The sequence below is a fragment of the Bactrocera neohumeralis genome, chromosome 2, assembly GCF_024586455.1.
Source record: "Bactrocera neohumeralis isolate Rockhampton chromosome 2, APGP_CSIRO_Bneo_wtdbg2-racon-allhic-juicebox.fasta_v2, whole genome shotgun sequence".
Lineage (NCBI taxonomy): Eukaryota > Metazoa > Arthropoda > Insecta > Diptera > Tephritidae > Bactrocera > Bactrocera neohumeralis.
The window spans coordinates 56,174,054-56,194,117 of NC_065919.1; the positions used below are offsets into that span (position 1 = coordinate 56,174,054).

The following is a 20,064-nucleotide window of genomic DNA, read 5'->3' on the forward strand; positions in this document are numbered from 1 at the left end:
GGAAAGAAACTACCGCTGATCTCCGGGAGCACCTCTCAAAATAGACGTTTTGCGGTGGCCACTATATCTCTGACCTGGATCCTCTGAAAAAACGAAACAGATTTCGTTAAAGTAATGTTAAATCTAGAAAATGGTGGTTCCCTCAAAAAAAATCGATTTGTGACCAAAATTTCGGTCTTAAATTGTTTATAAAAAAAATATTTATCGGTATGAAAAATGTTTGGATTAATTACTAAAAAATATATTTAAGAAGCTCGTGTTAAAATTTGAGACTAATCGGTTTAGGAGTTTTCGAATAATGTTGGTCAAAGATTTTTGAAACATCATTTTGAGAAAAACGCGTTTAAAGTTTTAAATGCACTTCCAAGCACTCTGAAACGTCTTTTTAAATTTTAAGAAAATAATATAAAAAAATCGAGTTTTTGAAAATTCTAACTATATATAACGCCGTAACCTTTCGATAGAAAAAATACTCACTATTTATGTACATAAATGCACATATTTTCCTGTTGAGTGTAGCATTACATTTCAATGCTACCCTGGCATATTCTTACTGCTAGCCGCAAGTGCTTAGCATTTTATTATTATTTATTTAGAGCCGGCAGTGGCAATCGCACAGTGATTATCGGACGTTGATTCAGTGAATAAAGAGCGCTAATTTAGCGCGCAATAGTTTAAAAAAATATATAAATTTTAATAAATTTTTTTGTGCTAGCTAATCACAACAACTACTTAGTAAACAATCTTAATATCGTTTAAATAAAAATAAACTCGTTCATATTAGTTATTGGTAGTGTTACAAAGTGAGTTGACTACTGTGGGGTATTTATGTATGAACGTATGAATGTAAATAATTGCAATGTAGTTTATGCTTATAGTATAGTCAAAACCTGAATCGTAGAAGTGCGATGCATTCAATTTTATGGTATGTGCATACATGCATATAAATGAATAGATTATTATTTGCAACAAATGGCTGTAATCATGAGATCCGTACGATGTTTCCCGTTCATTCTTATCGCTTAAAAAAATAAGTGCACAATTAAATTATACATGTACGCGTTATTAATAATCCAAAAATAGTGAAAATAAAAACAAATTATTTTTTAGACATATGTACGTACATATATGTATATGTACATATGTACATGTTTAAAAGCTATTAAAAGGTATATGCATTAATTAAAGTTGTTTTACGATAGATTGAAAGTAATCGCCAGCGACTTTAAGCAATGTTGCATACATACATATGTATATACATATCACATATCACCACCTAAAATGCAAAACAACGTATCATGAAAAAAATAACTGGTAATCGCTGTCAGATATAATAACCAATATATAACTATTTTATAACCAAAATTCTGTTTGAATATGAGTGTTTGATAACCAATTTATAACCAAAACTCAAATTTTATTTCAATAGGAGTGGTTTCTATTATAACGTTTTTCCTTCGCGCGTAAACTTATGAAAAGTGATGTTACGTTATTTTGCATTTTAGGTGACGATATATTGTTCGAATGCACGTATGTATGTACATGTATGTATATATATATTAAAATGAATCAGCTTATACTTATTATATGTACAATTGTCTCCAATATTTATTATGTCTAGCAATAACAATATATAACCGAAATATAAAGTGATTTTTAATAATTTTTAAATCATATTAAAGTTCCAATCGTAAATATGCATGCAAGTATTATTATACGTATGTACATATCTTACATATTTAGGCGTGGGCAAGCTTGTTATAAACATTAACCTTACGTAGACATATCTAACTGGACAGATAAACAAATGAGGATTGCACCACGATCTAATGTCTTTTGTGCCCAAGAGTCTCACTGGATGCAAAACTTACAAATATTTATAAACATTTCATGTTCTTATCGTGTGTGCTGTGCATGTGTGTGTATGTGCTCACTAACAATACACACATATGTAAGTAGACTCATTTTCCTGTGAAATTCGCAAGAAATCTACAGCAACAGTCACACATATATTTTTAATGATTGTCTAGAATATTTTTATGACGTGTTTTTATTGTTTAAGAATATTTTTTGGCTCTTTAGATTATTTTTTTATCAAATCAATATTATAACATAATTAATGGATTTTAAAATAAGGAGTGCTTAATTAAAATAATAAAAAAATCATTTGTGTGTTAAGTTTGTCCTGAAGTTTGTATATCCAGAAGAAAACGTTGGAGGTTCTATAAAAAATATATACATATGTATACATAAATGAGCAACGCGACGAGTTTAGTCGATTTAACCATATTCGTCTGCAGTGGCGTAGCTACAACTTCGGGCGCCCGGGGCCAAGGATGTTCTGCCGCCCCCCTTTATTTACCTACCTACAAGTTTCATGAGGTGGTTCGAACAAAAGTGAATTTTTACAAAATATCTTCGATATTAAGTATATAAAATTTAGGAACTAGAAGCAAGAAGACGCAAATTCTGAAGTTCCAAAATTCTCACAATACGGTTTTTGAGGAAATTGGTAGTAAATTTAAAAGACATCTTATTAAAAGCCATAGAAAAAACCCATTTCCACAATTTGCAGGAATTTTTGCCCGAATTGGAGTTTTTAAATACCATTTTTGAAAATTTGCAGAAATAAAAGTATTTGTTACATTCAAAGCATAGGGTAACTGTGAGAGTGACACGTCGCTAAACAAAGCTAGAAAAGTGCATCTTTAAGTTCTATCACTATTTTTAAGAAAGATATAAGCCAAAAGATATAAGTAAGACAAATTCAAAGACTGAAGAGTATTCGAGTAAAAATTAATATTTTTCATTGTTATTCAGATTATTACATTGTGAGTGTACAATTCTTTACCTTTTATAATAAATTTTGTAAACAAATTTGTGGAAGTATTTTTCTGAATATTAAAAAACAGCGAAGATCGTTTTGCCGCCCCCCAAGGCGTTGCGCCCGGGGCGACTCCTATTACTTTCCAAACAAACATATAGCTTCCATACAAACTGAACGATCAAAAGAAAGTACTTGTATGAGAAAACCTTTTTGTTTGACAAGATATCTTCACGAAAATTTACAAGGATTATTGTCCAAGGCAATCCTATACTATCCGAACAAATTGTTTTTATTTCACAAGATATCTTCACGACATTTGGCAAGGCTTATGGGCCAAGCTAACATTACAATTTCCGAAGAAAGTGTTCAGATCGGATCATCAACCTATATCATGTAGCGTTTATGTAAACTAAACTATCAAAATACGATTCTTACATCCTATGGAGTACATAGTATATGAAGAACTCTTTCATTGGACAAGATATTCTCACGAAATTTTAAATTTTTAAATCGACCCACCGTCGATTTTGCAATTACTTTCGATGAAATAAATTACAATTCAAGAAATTTAAATTCGATTTCTGTTTGTACAATAAATTTCATAAATTGAAAATATTTGTTTCGGCTGATATGATTGTATGTCAATTTTCAAAATCTAACAAAACAAAAATGCGTCAAAAGCATCAATCGACAAAATTTTGGGTTAACCCCACCACTAAGAAGTTGATTATCGCGACGATTATTAATATTCGTGTGCTATAACATATGGACATTTAATTAGTTATTTGTTAATGTTAATAATCTTTGACATTTATTCAAAGCATTCAATGCGAACGAAGCCGCAGGAAAAGCTAATTTCTATAAAAATGAGCAGACAAAGATCTTTACCAATTATGCTATCAATAAACACTTGACTTCCCCGACTTCTTTAGCTGATAAACAACCATAACAGAATCTTCGTCGAGCTTTAAAGTCCATTTAATTTATTGATTTGAACCTCTACATTTGGTTGCTTAAAATTGTGTTTCTTTTCCTCGTTTCTAAGCGCAAAAAGTCGTTGCTTTCTTGTTACGTTACGAAGGCGGTTCAATAGTTACTTAACCTCACCACCCGCGCCGATTCGATTGTGACACAAACAGTAATTTAATATCGTATGGTACATTCTGACTTCTACTGATTTCGTGCGGAAATGGGAATGACCGCTAAGCAGTTTGTTCTAAAATTATCGTTCATAGTTTGTGGTTCAGTTTTGCTCCCTTTCCTCGATGTACACAACTTTTGTGATTAAAAAACACAATAAATAAAAAACAAACAAACCTTGAAAACTAATAAACATTGGGCCACATGTAATCTTTTGTAACGCTTTTTACTATTAAACGCCGAAACTTAACTTGAACCCACGATCCCTTGAATGGGAACAGCACTAGGTTGTGCAACACAGAATTAAGAGATAGTATTGTATTATAACACTAATAACCTTTGTGGTCATTTCAAGTAACCACAAATATTCCCAAAAACACAATTTTTTTTTAGCTAGAAAACAGTATTAAAAAAAATATATACATATCTTATGTCAGCTATTTGTACATCATGGTTTAAGCTATTTTTGTTATCAAACATTTTTTTGAAGCGTAAAAAATAAGTTATCTCGACACTTTTATTCCTAAAAAGTATATGAATGTGAAGTAAAATGCAATAGATTAGAAATTTCCGAATTTCACGAGCTCAATTGTTTACACGATTTTTACAGTTTTACATTCTGAGGTTATCGAATTCTTGTTTGCAAACGCTAGGGCTAAACTTCTAAAAAGCCACTATGGACGTAAATATGAGCATGTCACCTGGAAATGGTGTGATGTTGCCGCCATTGACGGACGATGATTTAATGCCGTTATATACAAGTTTACAAAATTTAGCCGATGGCATCGCACAAATGCGCGTATCACTTTTGGCATTTCAAAACGATCAAATCATCGCCAACGATTTTTTTAATGGCTACCAAGGCGGTTTGGAACCACTGGATATTCCCTCAACAGGCACATTATCGTTAACAGAGCGCAAAAATGTTTTAATTATGAATGTGGGTAATCTACTTAGAGAATATGGTGTCATTCAGGACAAGCTGATCGTTGCATTGAAAGTTTGGCAACGAAAACAGGCCTTGGCTGGCAATGGTGCGCCGTTCCCTACCAATTTAGATGGTATACAATTTGTTGTGGAGTCCTTAATGGATCGCATGGCAGACATTACATTATTTATAAGTAATCTGCTGCATTTTGGAGATGACCCAACACTTAATGAGTTCTTGACACATGCACAGACCTTACATAACATACTCATTTTTTCAACATTCATCGTCGAAAAGCAACCACCACAGGTGAAGAAAAAGGGTTCCAAGTAAGTAAATATGTATGTGGTTAAACAATGAATAACAAATATACTATTTCATGGTACTTTCAGACTTCAGGCAACTGTGCGCTGGTTGATCGGTGATAAATTGGGCATCAATTTGAGCAACCCAGTTGTAAAATGTGAAATACTCTCAGGTAAAATTTTTATGTGTGTTTTTTACGTAGAGTTAATATCGGTAGATATGATTAAAGATCTTATATCCGATAACTATTTTAGCGGTGTGAGATAGCTTCTGTCGTAGATCTTACAAAACATACATATATACATACTTTTGGCTAGATAAAGGATACATTTCTTCTTATTTCTTTGTTCTTTTAACATTTCGACATAATTCTTAATTATATTTACAAATTCTAAATATTTAGTTTGGCTGAGACCAAGATAGAAAGTCATGAGTTCGATGACTTTTAAGATTTTGATAATAGAATATAATTCTTCCCATTCTCTATCCATTTTAATTCGATATCATCAGTTTGGTAGAACTCTTTATGACTACTAAAAACACACTTATCTAGGAGTTATACATATTGTAGATTCTAGCCAATTTACCTACATAGAGATAAACAGATGAGGATTACACTGCGACCTAAGGTCTAGTGTGCCCAAATTTACATACATAGGTATATAGACTTTCAGCATCTTTAGTATCAAAAATTTAACATCACAAACGGTCCGATCTATCAAACTTCCAAAGTAAACAATGTACTTTTCCTTGTAAACAATATCTTTTTCTGTCAAACTAAATTCAAAAAAGAAACCAAAAAAAACTGTCGTAATTTCCTTTTCAATAATTTTGTATTCAGTATACTGCATATTTAAATATTTACGCATGAACTTGAAGTAATGAATCTCCCATTTCACAATATTTTCAGAGGCTCTAGCAAAACGACTTACTATTGAGAATATTCATATGCCACCAGAATGCAATGGCAAAATGACAGGAAATGAGTGCCAAATGGAATTCGATGCCAGTAATAGGAGTTTTTCAGCAAATTTTTCGTACGAACATAATACAGAATATTAGTTTTCTATGTTAAATTACTATATGTGTTTATTACAGAAATCTTATAATCCACGACAACAAACGCTCCGAGAAGAAGGGTTCCGAAATTGTTGCAGACGGCAAATACGCTTTGCTCTTTTACACAACCGCGGTATATAAGGGATATGCGATAAATGTAAGTTTGCCCAAAGCATAAATTATATTTGAAATGATGCATTTTCGGAATTATTAAGACTTTACGAATATGTTTCGAGATCAAGAAGGGTCGTAAGATCATCCATCCAACTCAAGTGACGACACAATCGTTTAAAATGTGAAAATTTACCATTAGAGAGGTAGGAGAGGTTCGATCGATTTCTTAAACAGCGACCTACGCGCTTTGCTTGATGTTTATGCATATGAAGACGTCATTTCGAGATCTGTACCTAATAATCTTAATTATTTGCACTCGAACATATATGAGATATAAACATAAAACGCCAACAGACATCTTACTACTTGGGAAACTTGAACAAAACAGCCTACTTTGACGAGAATAGTATAGCTAAAGAGAATATGATTTTTCTTTTCACTTAAGTTTTATAAAACTGTGTATGATTTTCATTCGCAAAAGTTACTTTTGTATTTGCATCTTCATTTTATATTTAGTGCTGGGCGCTCAGTCTACCCATGGTTGTTGTGGTGCACGATAATCAAGCACCACAGGGTTGGGCCACAATTACCTGGGATAATGCGTTCTCCGAAATCGAACGTGAACCATTCAAAGTGCCAGAGCGAGTACATTATATGAAACTGTTGGAGACATTAAATTTGCGATTCGCCTACTATACAGGTCGTCAATTGACTGCAGAAAATTTGGAAGTTCTTCGTAAGTTGAAATAATCGAAATGCACATAATTTTTTAAAATTAAACCTCATTTTAATTGGCAGACAAAAAACTCGTAGGCGAAGCTGTTCAGCCTAACGAGTATATAAGTTATTCACAATTCTGCAAAGATAAGTTGCCTGACTGTGGCTTTACGTTTTGGGATTGGTTCTATGGCATAATGAAATTGACAAAGCTGTATTTCCAGCAAATATGGAAGGATGGACATATTGTCGGATTTATAAGTAAGTTTAAAACCAAGGAAATATTATCGCAACAAGCCATGGGGACTTTCCTACTTCGCTTCTCGGATAGTCAAAAAGGTAATAACGCTTTCATATAAATCCATACATACAGGCATACATACAAATATATTGAATGCGTAATTTGAAATCATAAATTTTAGGTGGCATAACTATTGCCTATCGTGACTACTGTGGGAACATAATATATTTGGCGCCGTGGAATTGCGCTAACTTGCAAATACGTTCCTTGGCTGATAGTATACGAGATTTGGATGTTTTAAAGGTCGTATATCCCACCATGATGCCCAGTAATATTGCTTTCTCTAGTTCACCCACAACGCTAAATGGTAATTATGCGGATTCTGCATACTATGTAGATATGATTATGCAATATTTGGATCTAAAAAAACTAAATGTAACGTTACAATAAAAAAATACTCAATTTATTCGACTTACGTCGTGCAAAAAGTTATAGTCGCCATAGGTACAAGCCTTATATATTTTTCCATCATTTGTCACAGTTCTGACTTCTTTTGGGCAGGCTGTCTGAACCAATTTCTTACTACAACTATACCTTTTTTAATAAGAAAAAATATATAAGACATATGTACATATGTATATGTATATTGAATTTAAATTGTTTTTCATAGTTTCGGCAACATCTAAAGATGGTTATGTAGGCCATGGAATAAAAGTGCAAATTACCACCCCTCCCACTTCTAATGGCCATCAAACGTAAGTACTTTATATAAATCCGAAAAGTACATAAACGAATTCCTTAATTTTACCCTAGTTCGCCTCAACTTTCTGAAGCTACTGTTGCAGACAATGCCAGCATGCAGAATATGCAGAGTTTCCCAATCGAACAACTTGGTAAAATATTTCATTATCAAAAATGATATATAAAATGTATAATAAAATGTATACTATTAAACTATTACAGAAAATGATTTAAATTTCTTCAATCATCAAACGTGAGTTGATTATACCATTTTCTATCATCTAACCAAGATTGCATGTGTTTTGATAACCACACTTGAATAAGATCCCGAAAACATTCCCATACAGGAAAATTTTATGTATCAATATGAAAAAAACATATTTTTACTTTTTAATTTAACTATTTGCAAATACTTTTATGTGTTACTGTCAATAGTTTCAATCGCAATGAATGGCAGGGCTTGGATATCTCAGAATCAACAGCATCGACAGATGACTTTTCCTTAAGCGAAATTATGTCTTCTGGATCATCAATGATTGGAGTTTGAGCTCCAAATAAGGTTCTTCATATATCTATGTACATATATGTATATACAAGTACACAGATATTATCAAATAGATAGATATTAGAAATTGTTAACAGTTTTTAATCACTTTTTCATGAGTAATTTTGCAAAACACTATTTATGAAAAATACTTGTATAGTAGTTAGTTTTAAATCTTATACATATAAAAAGTTTCTATATATTTTATAACATTAATATTTGTACATTTTATAGTTTTTTATATTATTATCGTATATGTTTAAAAAATATATCGATTATACATACTTGTGTAGTAGCCAGTTTTGTAGTTATATTCTTTTTTTTTTTATAAATGTTTATTAACTTGTATATTTATGTATTATATAATTAATAAAAAGTATAATCAATTGTATTAACTCGCTTATTTAATCCATCATTTAATGATTAAACATCATTTGGGATTTAGGACGGTTCTTTTACATTCTAAGTGTGAAATTAAAAACAAAAGTTTGCAAAGTTACATCCTTCTAAGGTGAACTCACTCAGTTCAATGAGCTTAATTAGTTTATTTCAAACCAGCTAGAAATGATCGGAGTACTATCAATTATTTCTACATGTTCTTTGACCTACCAAAGGCAAAAGTTACCAACATTTTGGGTAAAATTCATATTTTTTTACTCTCAGGTCATTGTATGGATAATATTTCCTAGCGATTTTGTTTTAGGTTACGAAGAAGACCGGAATCACTGCCCTAGTGGAATACCTTTTGGTTTGTGCTGTCGCATGTAAATCGTAAAATATTAAATTTTTTTCAAATATATCTTAACCCAAATGATACAATCCTCTTTTTATTTCGCAAAAAAGGCCTTTTCAGGCAATGACATCAAAATTCAACGTAATAGTAAAGTATTTAAAGTTTTTAACGCATTACCTGTGCACATGATGTGATTTAGTGTAAATGGCTAAGACGTTTTTTTCAAACTTGAAACTATCTCACAATCTGAAGAAACATTAACTTCCAAATAGTGTGTAGATATGCAGCTTTCATTTTAATGAAGAAAGACACAGTACAACAAATACACAAATGGTTATAAACTTTTCAAAATTCACTATTTTCTCTCATCTCTACCACGAGCATCGGAAGCAAATGTTTGACATTTGAAATGGCGGCGGAAACTTGACAAAGCGGCTTGACAGAGTTACCAGTATTTTGAAAAATATAGTAAGTTGTTCCCATTCTCTATCTAAATATTTGGTAATAGATTGTTAATCGTTGATTTTTGTTACCAATTGCTTAATTTTAGTGTAGCGAAAGAATTAATAACGTTAAAATTTATAGAACAAATATTTTATATATATGTACTTAAAATATACCATAAAAAATATTATTGTATTCGAACTAACTAGGTATGAATCACAACTCAACTGATCTGGCAGCACTAGTTTCCGCCGCCACTTCAAATGTCACGTAAGTTTCCGATCAGCTTGGAAAAAATTGAAAATTTGTAATTTCAACATTTAATAGCAAAAACAAAACTTTGCAAATTATTGAAACTTATACTACATACACAGATATGTACAGATTTGCTAGCAAATATCATTTATAAAATTAATAAGTTATATGTGCTTGGACGTGTTAATCCTAACCTCTGGAATAATATTATATATTTTTAATTGCTCCCGACATATTTTCCGAAAGACAACTTCGTTTGTTGTAAAGTCAGTCTTAACAAAGAGTAACTAATTTAAATGACACCAGTATTCTTGGAAATAAAATATTATTATATATTCGAAAGTCCTTTGATTCGATATAAGATGTGTAATTATTTTACAATAATTTCGACATTCAAAGGCAAATAATTCCATATTGAGGATAAATTCGCAAAATAAAAAAAACGAAGACTAGTTGTCTATGTAAGCTTACTGAGTAAAAAAAAAACGACTCTGTGTTGGATGAATTTTGATTTTTAATATTATATGATATAAAATATACACAATTTTGATATTTTTTTGTTGTTCTTCTTTTATGCGAATTCCGTATTAACCCGCAAACTTTGAGGCATTAACTTTTGTTGATTTAAAACTAACGTCAAGTCGAGTTTTTTTACGAAAAAACCCAATTAAAAATTTTGAAATTTCCAAAAGATATGATGATTTATTGTCTCCGGTTTTCTTTAAAGCAGTGTGGCAGTGATTTTCTACAGAAAGCAAGGCAGTTAAAACAGAAAGGAAATACATAACTAAACTCAATAATTTTTTGATTTAATCATTTCCTTCTGTTTGAATTTAATTTCAATCTAATATACATAAATAGTATTAGAAAAGTAATTGAAAACTTAATTGTTGCTATTCCAACAAGAACACTCAAAAAAATTAATTCAAAATTGGTCTATAAATGAACGTATGTATGTATACATACATATATGTATGTTTATGGACCCTTTATATGTAGTACATATATAAACCTCAACAAACTTAACAAATATCAAGAAATATTTATGGTTTGCTTGCATGTTTGTATGTATGTATGTACATATGTCTTCTATGTATTTAAAGCTAATATTTGCGCTCTAACCTTTTTCCTGTGAAATCAACAATCAATTATTTTGTTGTATTTTTTTGTTTTGTTTAGCGCCATTGCTCGTTTCACATTGGTTCGTTTCCAATATTTTCATTTCATTGCGAAATTTATTTTTCAATACCCGGTTTGCCCACAATTCTTGTCTATCATTTCCATCCATTTATTACGGTTGATTTTCTTGTGCTGTTATTTTCTTGCTGTGTGAGACTAGTTCTCTAACTATTTATTACTAGACATAGAGACATATTAATGTTATCCGCTAATTTATGCACAATACAAATGCACAGCGTACATGTGGTGCTTAGTGCAAGTTTTGTGTTAAAGTGGGCGGTGAACAGTCTAGAGAATTGCACTCCAAAGCGCAATTAATTAATAAACATACATGTCTGTATATGCGTATTAAGACTTTTTTCTGTGAAATATAAAATAGAAACCAAGAAGTCCCCACCCTCGTTCAATAAATTCAAATGTTGACGGGTCCATAAGGAATTGAAGCTCGAAAGATTGAATAACTAATACTGTAATTGGATAAAAAGAAGTGTTTAAGGTGTAGACCAAGCGCTTTTTTTTACATTTCAGATGTTGAAAAGACAATGTAAAAGATTTCGATGTACTATGAAAATAATAGGAAGCTGCTCATATGTCAGAATCGCTGATATTGGACCACCAAGAATGATAGAATAGAATGTATTCTATCATTCTTGTTGGACCACTAAAGCATATACTTAGTTGCCATGCTGATCGGTCAAAATCAAGTCCTTGTATAGAACACTGGTTATTATCCAAGGAAGCAGCGCTATAATCTCCGAAAATTTATTCAGATCGGACCACTGTAGGATGTAGCTGCCACACTGGCGGAGCACAATTAAGATAAAATATGTTTTAATTGCCTTCCATGCTATAAGAAATGCACCAGTGAAGGTTATTTTATCTTTGGTATGGCTAAAGTAAATGATTTTATGCCATTAAATAGCAAAGTGCTATATTAATACCCTTCACATAGCTTATTTTACTATATTACCATATCGACTCGTTTTATATGAATAAGTCTTTATAAAAACTGTAGGAATACAACATTTATTATGTATATAAGTTGAATTTCAATTTATTAAATTGAAGATTGGATTTTATTGCTAGTAAGAAATGAAATGCTTATTGAATTTGTTGTAAATGAATGCTAAAAATCTGAGTATTTTTGGAGGAATTATTGTGAACGGTATTTTTATTAAAAATATGGAACGTGGCAACATTCTTTAATTGGCCATTCACAATAAACTAGTGTAAAAGATATCGATTGCGTTTGCAAGTATTTTCGTTGGCTCGAAAATTAATTTATTAAATTATATTCAAGTGCATTATACTTTCAACAGAGTCTAGCAAACATATTATAAACCGGTAGTGAGTGTTATTTGGAAGGGTTTTAATGTGGTGCATAAGTCTGAAATTGCATTCCTTGAAAGCTGATCAACGTGTTGCGCTTTTCCTTTGTGTGTTAAACAAAAAATCCTTGAAAAAGCATTTGCCGTAGGCAAGGGCACGTAGAATCATAAGCGCACCCCAATCATACATGAAGGAATTGTAAGATAAGAAGCCACTGATAAAACAACCCACAAAACGAGTTGCAGTGAAAAGTGTAGGTGAGTTGACAAACAAAATGTATTAAGGTTGCCATTTCCGCGGAATTTGTTAAGACGGATTAAAGCAATTTTAAAATATATATCTGTCTATCTATTTACGTTTTAAATATAAAAAGTTACATATTCTTGAGTGTTTTTTATAAATTTACAAAATATTCCTCACAAAGAGTAGCATTGAATGCACTAAATTGTGCAGAACAAGTAGAGTCTAATCCAATTTTCAAGTATTTTATCAAAACTGAATGGATAAATTCAGCGAAATTTTCAATAATTTGAAGTGGTTTCCATGACGACGGCATTTTGAAACAATTATTGATTATTAAGTTGGTTGCAGCCTACGTCACGGCTTTCAATTTTCATCAACAAGTAGATTGTGTGAAAGCAAGTTCTTGATCATCTACCTCCAGGTTAATTTGTTATGGACACATTTATAATATTGAAACTAACATTAATATGGCCACATTAGTATACATCGAAATACAACCGTGTGCATAAAAATAACTACATATGACGCCGATAGCAGAGCAGAACGAAAAAAGACTTCGGCTATTTCATGTGTCGTGAATTTTGTTCTCGAGTTAATTTTTATTAGTGAATTTTAATGCAACTTTGTTTTATGGTAAAGAATTTGAGTGCATAGAAAACAAAATATTTGAAAATACTTATAAATTGAAAACATCGGAATTTAAGTGGCAAATTGATACGCGAATACATATTTAAGAAGATTTTATAGTTGAAAAGGTTAGTGCGAAGAAATGAAGTGAATAAGTATGTTTTAAAAATAAACCAGGTGTTGTTGTACCTATGTATATACATATGTATAATACACACTATTTTTTATGAAAGGTTAGGACAGAGAACGTCTGAAAAAGAAGGTGGGCATTTGAGGCTGTTTGTGTTGATATACAATGGTATACATATTTATAAATATTTTACCCGATATGGCCTCGTCGGAGAGGCCTGATGCAACAGAACCGTGAGCTGAATGCAAGGACAAATAAGAAGCTTTGTGTTTCTACCTTTGTAAATTATCATTGGTGTGTGAACTGTTACTGGTAAATAAGTACATACAATAAAAAGGGTACGAAACAAATTGAACAAAAACTTGGCTATCACTTATCAATATCAATTTTTATTCATAAAGCTACCTTATTCTATTGTGTGTAGACATTTGTGTTATTTTAAATGGTTTAAGTTCATTATCTATTTGCAGAACTATGAATCTCCAAATTGACAGAATGTGTTTTAATAATATGTGATATTTTATTGCGTAACTGAGCTAATCAATATAATACTAGTTAATTTTCATAAATATTGATTTCTATCTCTCATCCATTATAATTTTTTTGTAATCTCTATGCTCAGCAATTACAACTAGTTGACTAGTAAAATCGTCTCAATTTTTTCTGCAGCCGTTTCACACATTTGTACATATATACGTACTACGTTGTAATTTGTCGGGTTTTTCATGACGTTTCATTTTTATTCACTAGCGGTGTTGTTATAGTTGGTATTGTGAGAGTTCTTCCACAATAATTATTTCTTGTTGCAGGCTTAGTTATTTAAACCAAATTGTATCGCTTTCGATAATTTGTTTACAATTTCTTAACCCTAACAGGAATATCTGTAAAAAAATAATGATCTTACTAGCAATTGGATTGTTGACTTCTTCCGTGGGTTTAGGAGTTTTTTCGGTGTATAGGGATAATTATGTTAAAATATACGTATGTATTATTCATATATTTTGCAGACTTTTATATTTATTTTCTGCTTATGAAGTTTTAATTTCCATTCATAATTTTTTGCTCCAAGAACTTCTCCACTCAAACACAATCAAACAAAAATCTCTATTTGGTTGAAATGTGGGTGGGAGCGAGGTGCTGTTTATAACCTAGTCGATTAAATTTGTATTAATTATATGGTTGGCAATGTCGTTACACCCGTTTGCTTTTATACTATAGTAATATATGTATGTATGTATGTATTTTTGTACATATGTATGTGTATGAAGTAGTCTTTCCAAATCGTTTGCTCTTGTATGGCGCGAATATTTAAAACGAACGCGGCCTGCATGAACGTTCACTCTATTGCGTTATTTAATTTACATATTTTGCACATTAACACAATTTCTTGCCGCGCAGTTTCGTAGTTAGATAGTTTAGGATTGCTGTTATTGGCGCTTAATTATAGAACTAGTTTTTTGTTAGCAATTTGTTTCTGCGAAACAAATGAGAATGAATTTAACATTTCTATTCGAATTCATAAACAAAAAATATTTAACAAATATTTTGTGCACTTTAATACTATACTATTAATAATAATACCTTAGTTATCCGACCGGAATTTATACAGAATTCATAGGCCGGAAGGGGAATTAACATTGATAATACAAATTAACCTACCCTAATCTTCTTTATGATATCCTATCATTTAGTACTTATAATCGGTATATTAAAATAGAATAAACGAGAACGTTTGTAAGTATTTAATATTTACTAAAGCAGCGGTAATCTTAAATTACATACTTACATAGTATTTAATTTATAAGTTCCAAGATATTTCCAAATATCTGGTTGATATCACAAAAATCGAATTCAGTCAGAAAGACATCCCTGAAATAATTTGAAGGAATGTTGCTGAGCTGACAGTTTTGGGCGGATAAAAATCCAGGTCTTTTCCGGTTATGTAGACCAGACTGTCGTGGGAACGATGCGCACTTCCATCAATTCGTTTATTTCATAAGTCTATAATTATCGGAATGTAAACGCTAATGTGTGCTAAAGCTAATTTGTGATTAAATGTATTTTTACTATATATAAAGTGTTTATATACTTCCGTGCAAAATATACTGATCAATACATTTGTTTGTGTAAATGGGAGCGGTGGGGTTATCAAAAACATCGGATTCCAATAAAATTGCCGCTTTTGGTATTTTGTGCTATGCGTCAGCATAAACTATTGATTAGCGCTTAATTTGTTAACTAACTTTATGTGTTATAGAATGCATTTACATTTTATATATACATAGTTGCATTCACATAAATAAATATAGTTAGCTTTTATTTATAATTTTTAACACTGCCGAGATTGTCTGAATTTTTCATTTCAATTGGCTTGTTTTAAACAAAACTTTTTTTTATTATAATTTGCTTGCCATACAAACGAAAAAAACCTTCTAATAATATTTTATATTGCATTTATTGTGTTATTGATAATTGAGAAGGAATGCAAGGATTGTTTTTCAATACAATGGAATATTCCTGCAACAGGTGCAATTGCTGTATCTACAGAAATTTCTAGTCATATCAGCTATCCACCAAGTAAACAAATAAACATTGAAGTGCATAGATAAAGCCAAAGAAAATATAGTACGTAATAGTTGTATAAATGCAAGTATACGTTTACATTAAAAGTAACAATACAGTTAAATCTGCTGAATAAAATAAAGCAGAAGTGAGTATGTGCTCTTTTCCTAACCCAAATACTTAAATGTAAGTGTGTATGGACATATATTTATAAATCGTTCTTCATTATCGATTATTTATATTAATCTGCCATAGTAAAAAAAAAATTTAAACAATAATAATTTTGATCGGTCACACGGATTTTTAACCGGCCAAGGACTATCAACTCCGCACCATGCCTCAAAATTACTTCAGGACTGTTTTTTGCCGTTACAACAACAATGCTAAAACATCTCGTATAGTACTCAAAATTAAAAGACAAACTCCCAATATTTATCGCGACAAACATAGACCGGTCGCAGTTTATTACAAATTATTTTATAACCATTTTGCATTCTGTACGCAAAACACAAATAAATATTTATGACAAAGTTAAAATTCTCTTTATTTGTATTTAGAACATATTGTTATATTGTATATTATTTTTGATCTCATGGGAGACCAAAAATATAAGTCAAATTATGGTTATGTTATCAAATTTGCTTATTATTTTGGAAAAAAAAATATCGATGAATTAACAACAAAAAATTTTATGTCAATAAATCAACAGTGAGCTTCATTAAAAAAAAAACCCTAGAGAAAATGGATCTCTGAAAACTCACCATCATGGTGAACGACCCAAGGCCACAACAATAAAAACTTATAAAGCAATTTATGTCAAGAAGAAATCGAGGGAGACGATTACAATTTGCTGGGGAACACATCAGTGTTCCAGTAAAACGTAGGAAAACAATAATTTTCTCTGTGGATTCAAAATTTAATTTAAAAAACGCAGGCGGAATGGGATGTGCCACTTTCGTGGACGTTGCAACATGATATACTTCAAAACTAGTGTCAAATTGGTTCGTAGCAAAATATTAATGTCTTAAAGTGGCTCAATCACCGGACCTAAATCCTATTGGGAATCTCTTTGAGATAATAAATAGAAGGATTAATAGATAAGGTATGAATGGAGACAAAAATAAATTGTTCGATCTGCAAAACAAACATAGTTGAGCATTCGACAGAAAGTTATTAACAATCTTATAGCTTGCATACCAAATAGATGGAATGGAGTAATTAAAATTAAAGGTTAATAAAATAACGAATAACAATCAATATGTTTTGTCGCACTGAAAATTGGATACGTTTAATTTTCGTATGAAATGGCATGGAGCAAATAATTTCTATGATTTTGTATGTTTTCCTGAAATAAATAGTTATTCTTCAAATTTGAGAGATTTTTGCGAGAAAAGGAGATAATAAAGTAATTCGTTGATATAATGCCAATACGTCTTGTCCGACACTGTATGTTCCTATATCGGTTTTATATGCAGGAGAAAATTAAATAACTGTGTATATTTCTTTATTTCATTTTATATTTACATTTAAATATACAATTAAAATATATAAAATATTTTTAATTTTCTTTTTAAATTTTATTACAAATTTACCGAATGTTAGGACCACTATTGACTTGAATAAATTCCATGTTCACTTCCGATATTTATCAGTGGCTAATTTGTTATTTCAATGAGCTCTGTTTACTCTTAAAATTTGCGTATTTGTAAACTTTATTATTTTGCAAATCATTCGTTCAACGCTTCCAGTATACTGCCATGCATACACCACATATGTTAATATATTTCCCTTATTGTTTATAACCAATGGTTGAATGGGTGTCATCGAATAATGCAAAGTTAGCTTTTCTTTTCCCCCCATTTTGGATGGGTATCGATGTTAAAGACCAGTTAATAATTGACAGCTGTTTGTGTATGCAGCATAAAAGATTCTGCTCGCCGGTTGACATTCTTGGAAATTCGTCTGCAGTGGAATTTCACAAATCATATTTTAGCAAATTGGCAAACACATGTGAATAAATTTGCAACCGATATCTATATGTATGTACCATATATGTATGTATATATGTTGATGTATTCAAAAGTGCAATTATGCATTTACATATTGTATATATACACATCTTTAATGTATGTATATAGTAAATAACTTAGAAAATTAAAAGAATATAACAAATGTTAATATTATATTATATTAAAGCTAAAGTGAATGTCCAAAATAAAATATACCTTCAACAGTCGTATATCAATTTATATCTACTAGGTACATATATAGTACATAAAATATAGGATTTCCGTTTTAAACTCTTAAGCTAATACCTCACTGTGTCCAGTTTGTCCAATTTACAAAACAAATAAATAATTATTTTAATTTTCATTAAAATAACAAATGCCGAGATAAAAATCAAACTTCAATAAACACCCAAAATATTGCACTAAACAATGCAAGACTTAAACAGCGGTAAACTGTTGGAAAACATTTGATCATCAAAAAGTCCGCCGGGAATATTCTTGACACACTTCTTCATTAAATTAATGGTGTCCAATTACAGCAGACCAGTGCTTCAGAAGGCTTATGTCCTGCATGCAACGAGTCTCCGCATGACACTGACCACCTCTTTGCATGCCCCACAAACCCCACCCATCTAACACCCTTCTCCCTTTGGTCCGACCCCGTCGAAACAGCACGTTTCTTGGGCCTACCGTTAGATGACATCGACGACAACACAAATGACATTTACCATCCCAACGGGGATTAGATTTCCGTTGAAACAACAACAACAAGGCTTATGACTGTTTCAACGTTCGCCATCTCTAAAAATCTCACAAAATTATCAATTTTCGGTTTAGATTTTGAAATTTTATTCTATTTCTCATGGGCAAATAGTTACTTACATCAATCATTTCCAAAATTAAGCCTCAAGGTCAATTCATTTGATTCTTATGTGGCCAACACATGTTTTTGTCTATATAATGGGTTGTCAAAAAAGTCTTGCGGTATTTTTATTGAATTTTTTTTATTGAAATTGAATTTTTGATGACTCATGCCCAGCTCTTGACCGATGCTACGGCTGCTACTATGCCGGTTTCTTTCGACCAATTCAGCGATTTTATCGCAATTTTCGACGACAGGCCTTCCGGAGTGTGGCGCATCTTCGACCACCTCTACACCACAACGAAAGCGTTGAAACCATCGTTGTGCGGTGGAAATGGAAACTGTATCGGGTCCATAAACTGCACAAATTTTATTGGCGGCTTGAGATGCATTTTTGCCTTTATCGTAGTAGTACTGTAAAATATGCCGTATTTTCTCTTTATTTTTCTTCATGTTTGCGACGCTATAACTCACGAACGACTTAAAAGAAACGAAAATCAATCAAACACGTGTTAGCGCGTGAAATGAGCTTTCCAAAAAGGTATAAACTAGAATTACGCGCTTTCTAGCGAAAATACCGCAAGACTTTTTTGACAACTTATTATTATATTATATTAAAATTTAAAATTTTTTATTAGATTAATTTTTATTTTATACTATAGCCACAGTATATATAAATAGAAAATACATTTTAAATGTAATTTGATTTATTTTTCCTTCTAAATATGAGTGCTAGATATTATTTTCTGTTCAATTAAATTCTCTGAAACTTCTTGTGATTTTCTGATATACTTAAAAACATTGATTTCTTTCAGCAGAGCAACGCTTGTCATATTTTGTTCAGAACAGGCTCAACAATATTGATTCTGCGAAATTTAGTTTTCCCTTTCTCCTTCAATTTTGCACGCCATAATTTAAAAATTAAAAATAAATTTTATATACAAAGTAAATTCCCCATTACGAACAGCCCTTACAGCTTTTTTTTTGAGCGATCGATAGATTGTGAAGGCTCCAACGTGAAAAAATAGTTTTACAGTCAAATGTCCATGCAATATTGAATGTACGTATGCTGGT

The 20,064-nt window shown here is 31.2% G+C and overlaps 2 protein-coding genes across 10 annotated transcripts in view; both read left to right on the forward strand.

Annotated features, from left to right (window-relative positions):
- The first annotated feature begins 587 nt into the window (after positions 1-587).
- On the forward strand, positions 588-9,008 carry LOC126753623 (signal transducer and transcription activator-like). Its single transcript, XM_050465223.1, has 12 exons — positions 588-803; positions 4,578-5,224; positions 5,288-5,373; positions 6,112-6,238; positions 6,300-6,417; positions 6,891-7,110; positions 7,173-7,430; positions 7,514-7,699; positions 8,003-8,087; positions 8,146-8,225; positions 8,296-8,326; positions 8,509-9,008. Exons 2-12 carry the CDS (start codon positions 4,644-4,646, stop codon positions 8,618-8,620), a joined length of 1,884 nt encoding a protein of 627 aa, XP_050321180.1. The 5' UTR covers positions 588-803; positions 4,578-4,643; the 3' UTR covers positions 8,621-9,008.
- A 3,443-nt stretch (positions 9,009-12,451) lies between these two features.
- The window catches only part of LOC126753578 (signal transducer and transcription activator-like), a 28,691-nt gene continuing 21,078 nt past the window's right edge, over positions 12,452-20,064 (forward strand). For 8 of the 9 annotated variants that reach the window (XR_007666172.1, XR_007666194.1, XR_007666169.1 and 5 more), the window contains exon 1: positions 12,452-12,814. The gene's annotated coding sequence lies outside the window, so the exon portion shown is untranslated. Of the gene's footprint in view, positions 12,815-13,439; positions 13,556-20,064 lie in introns of those variants that run through there. The other variant, XR_007666170.1, reaches the window with a different exon arrangement.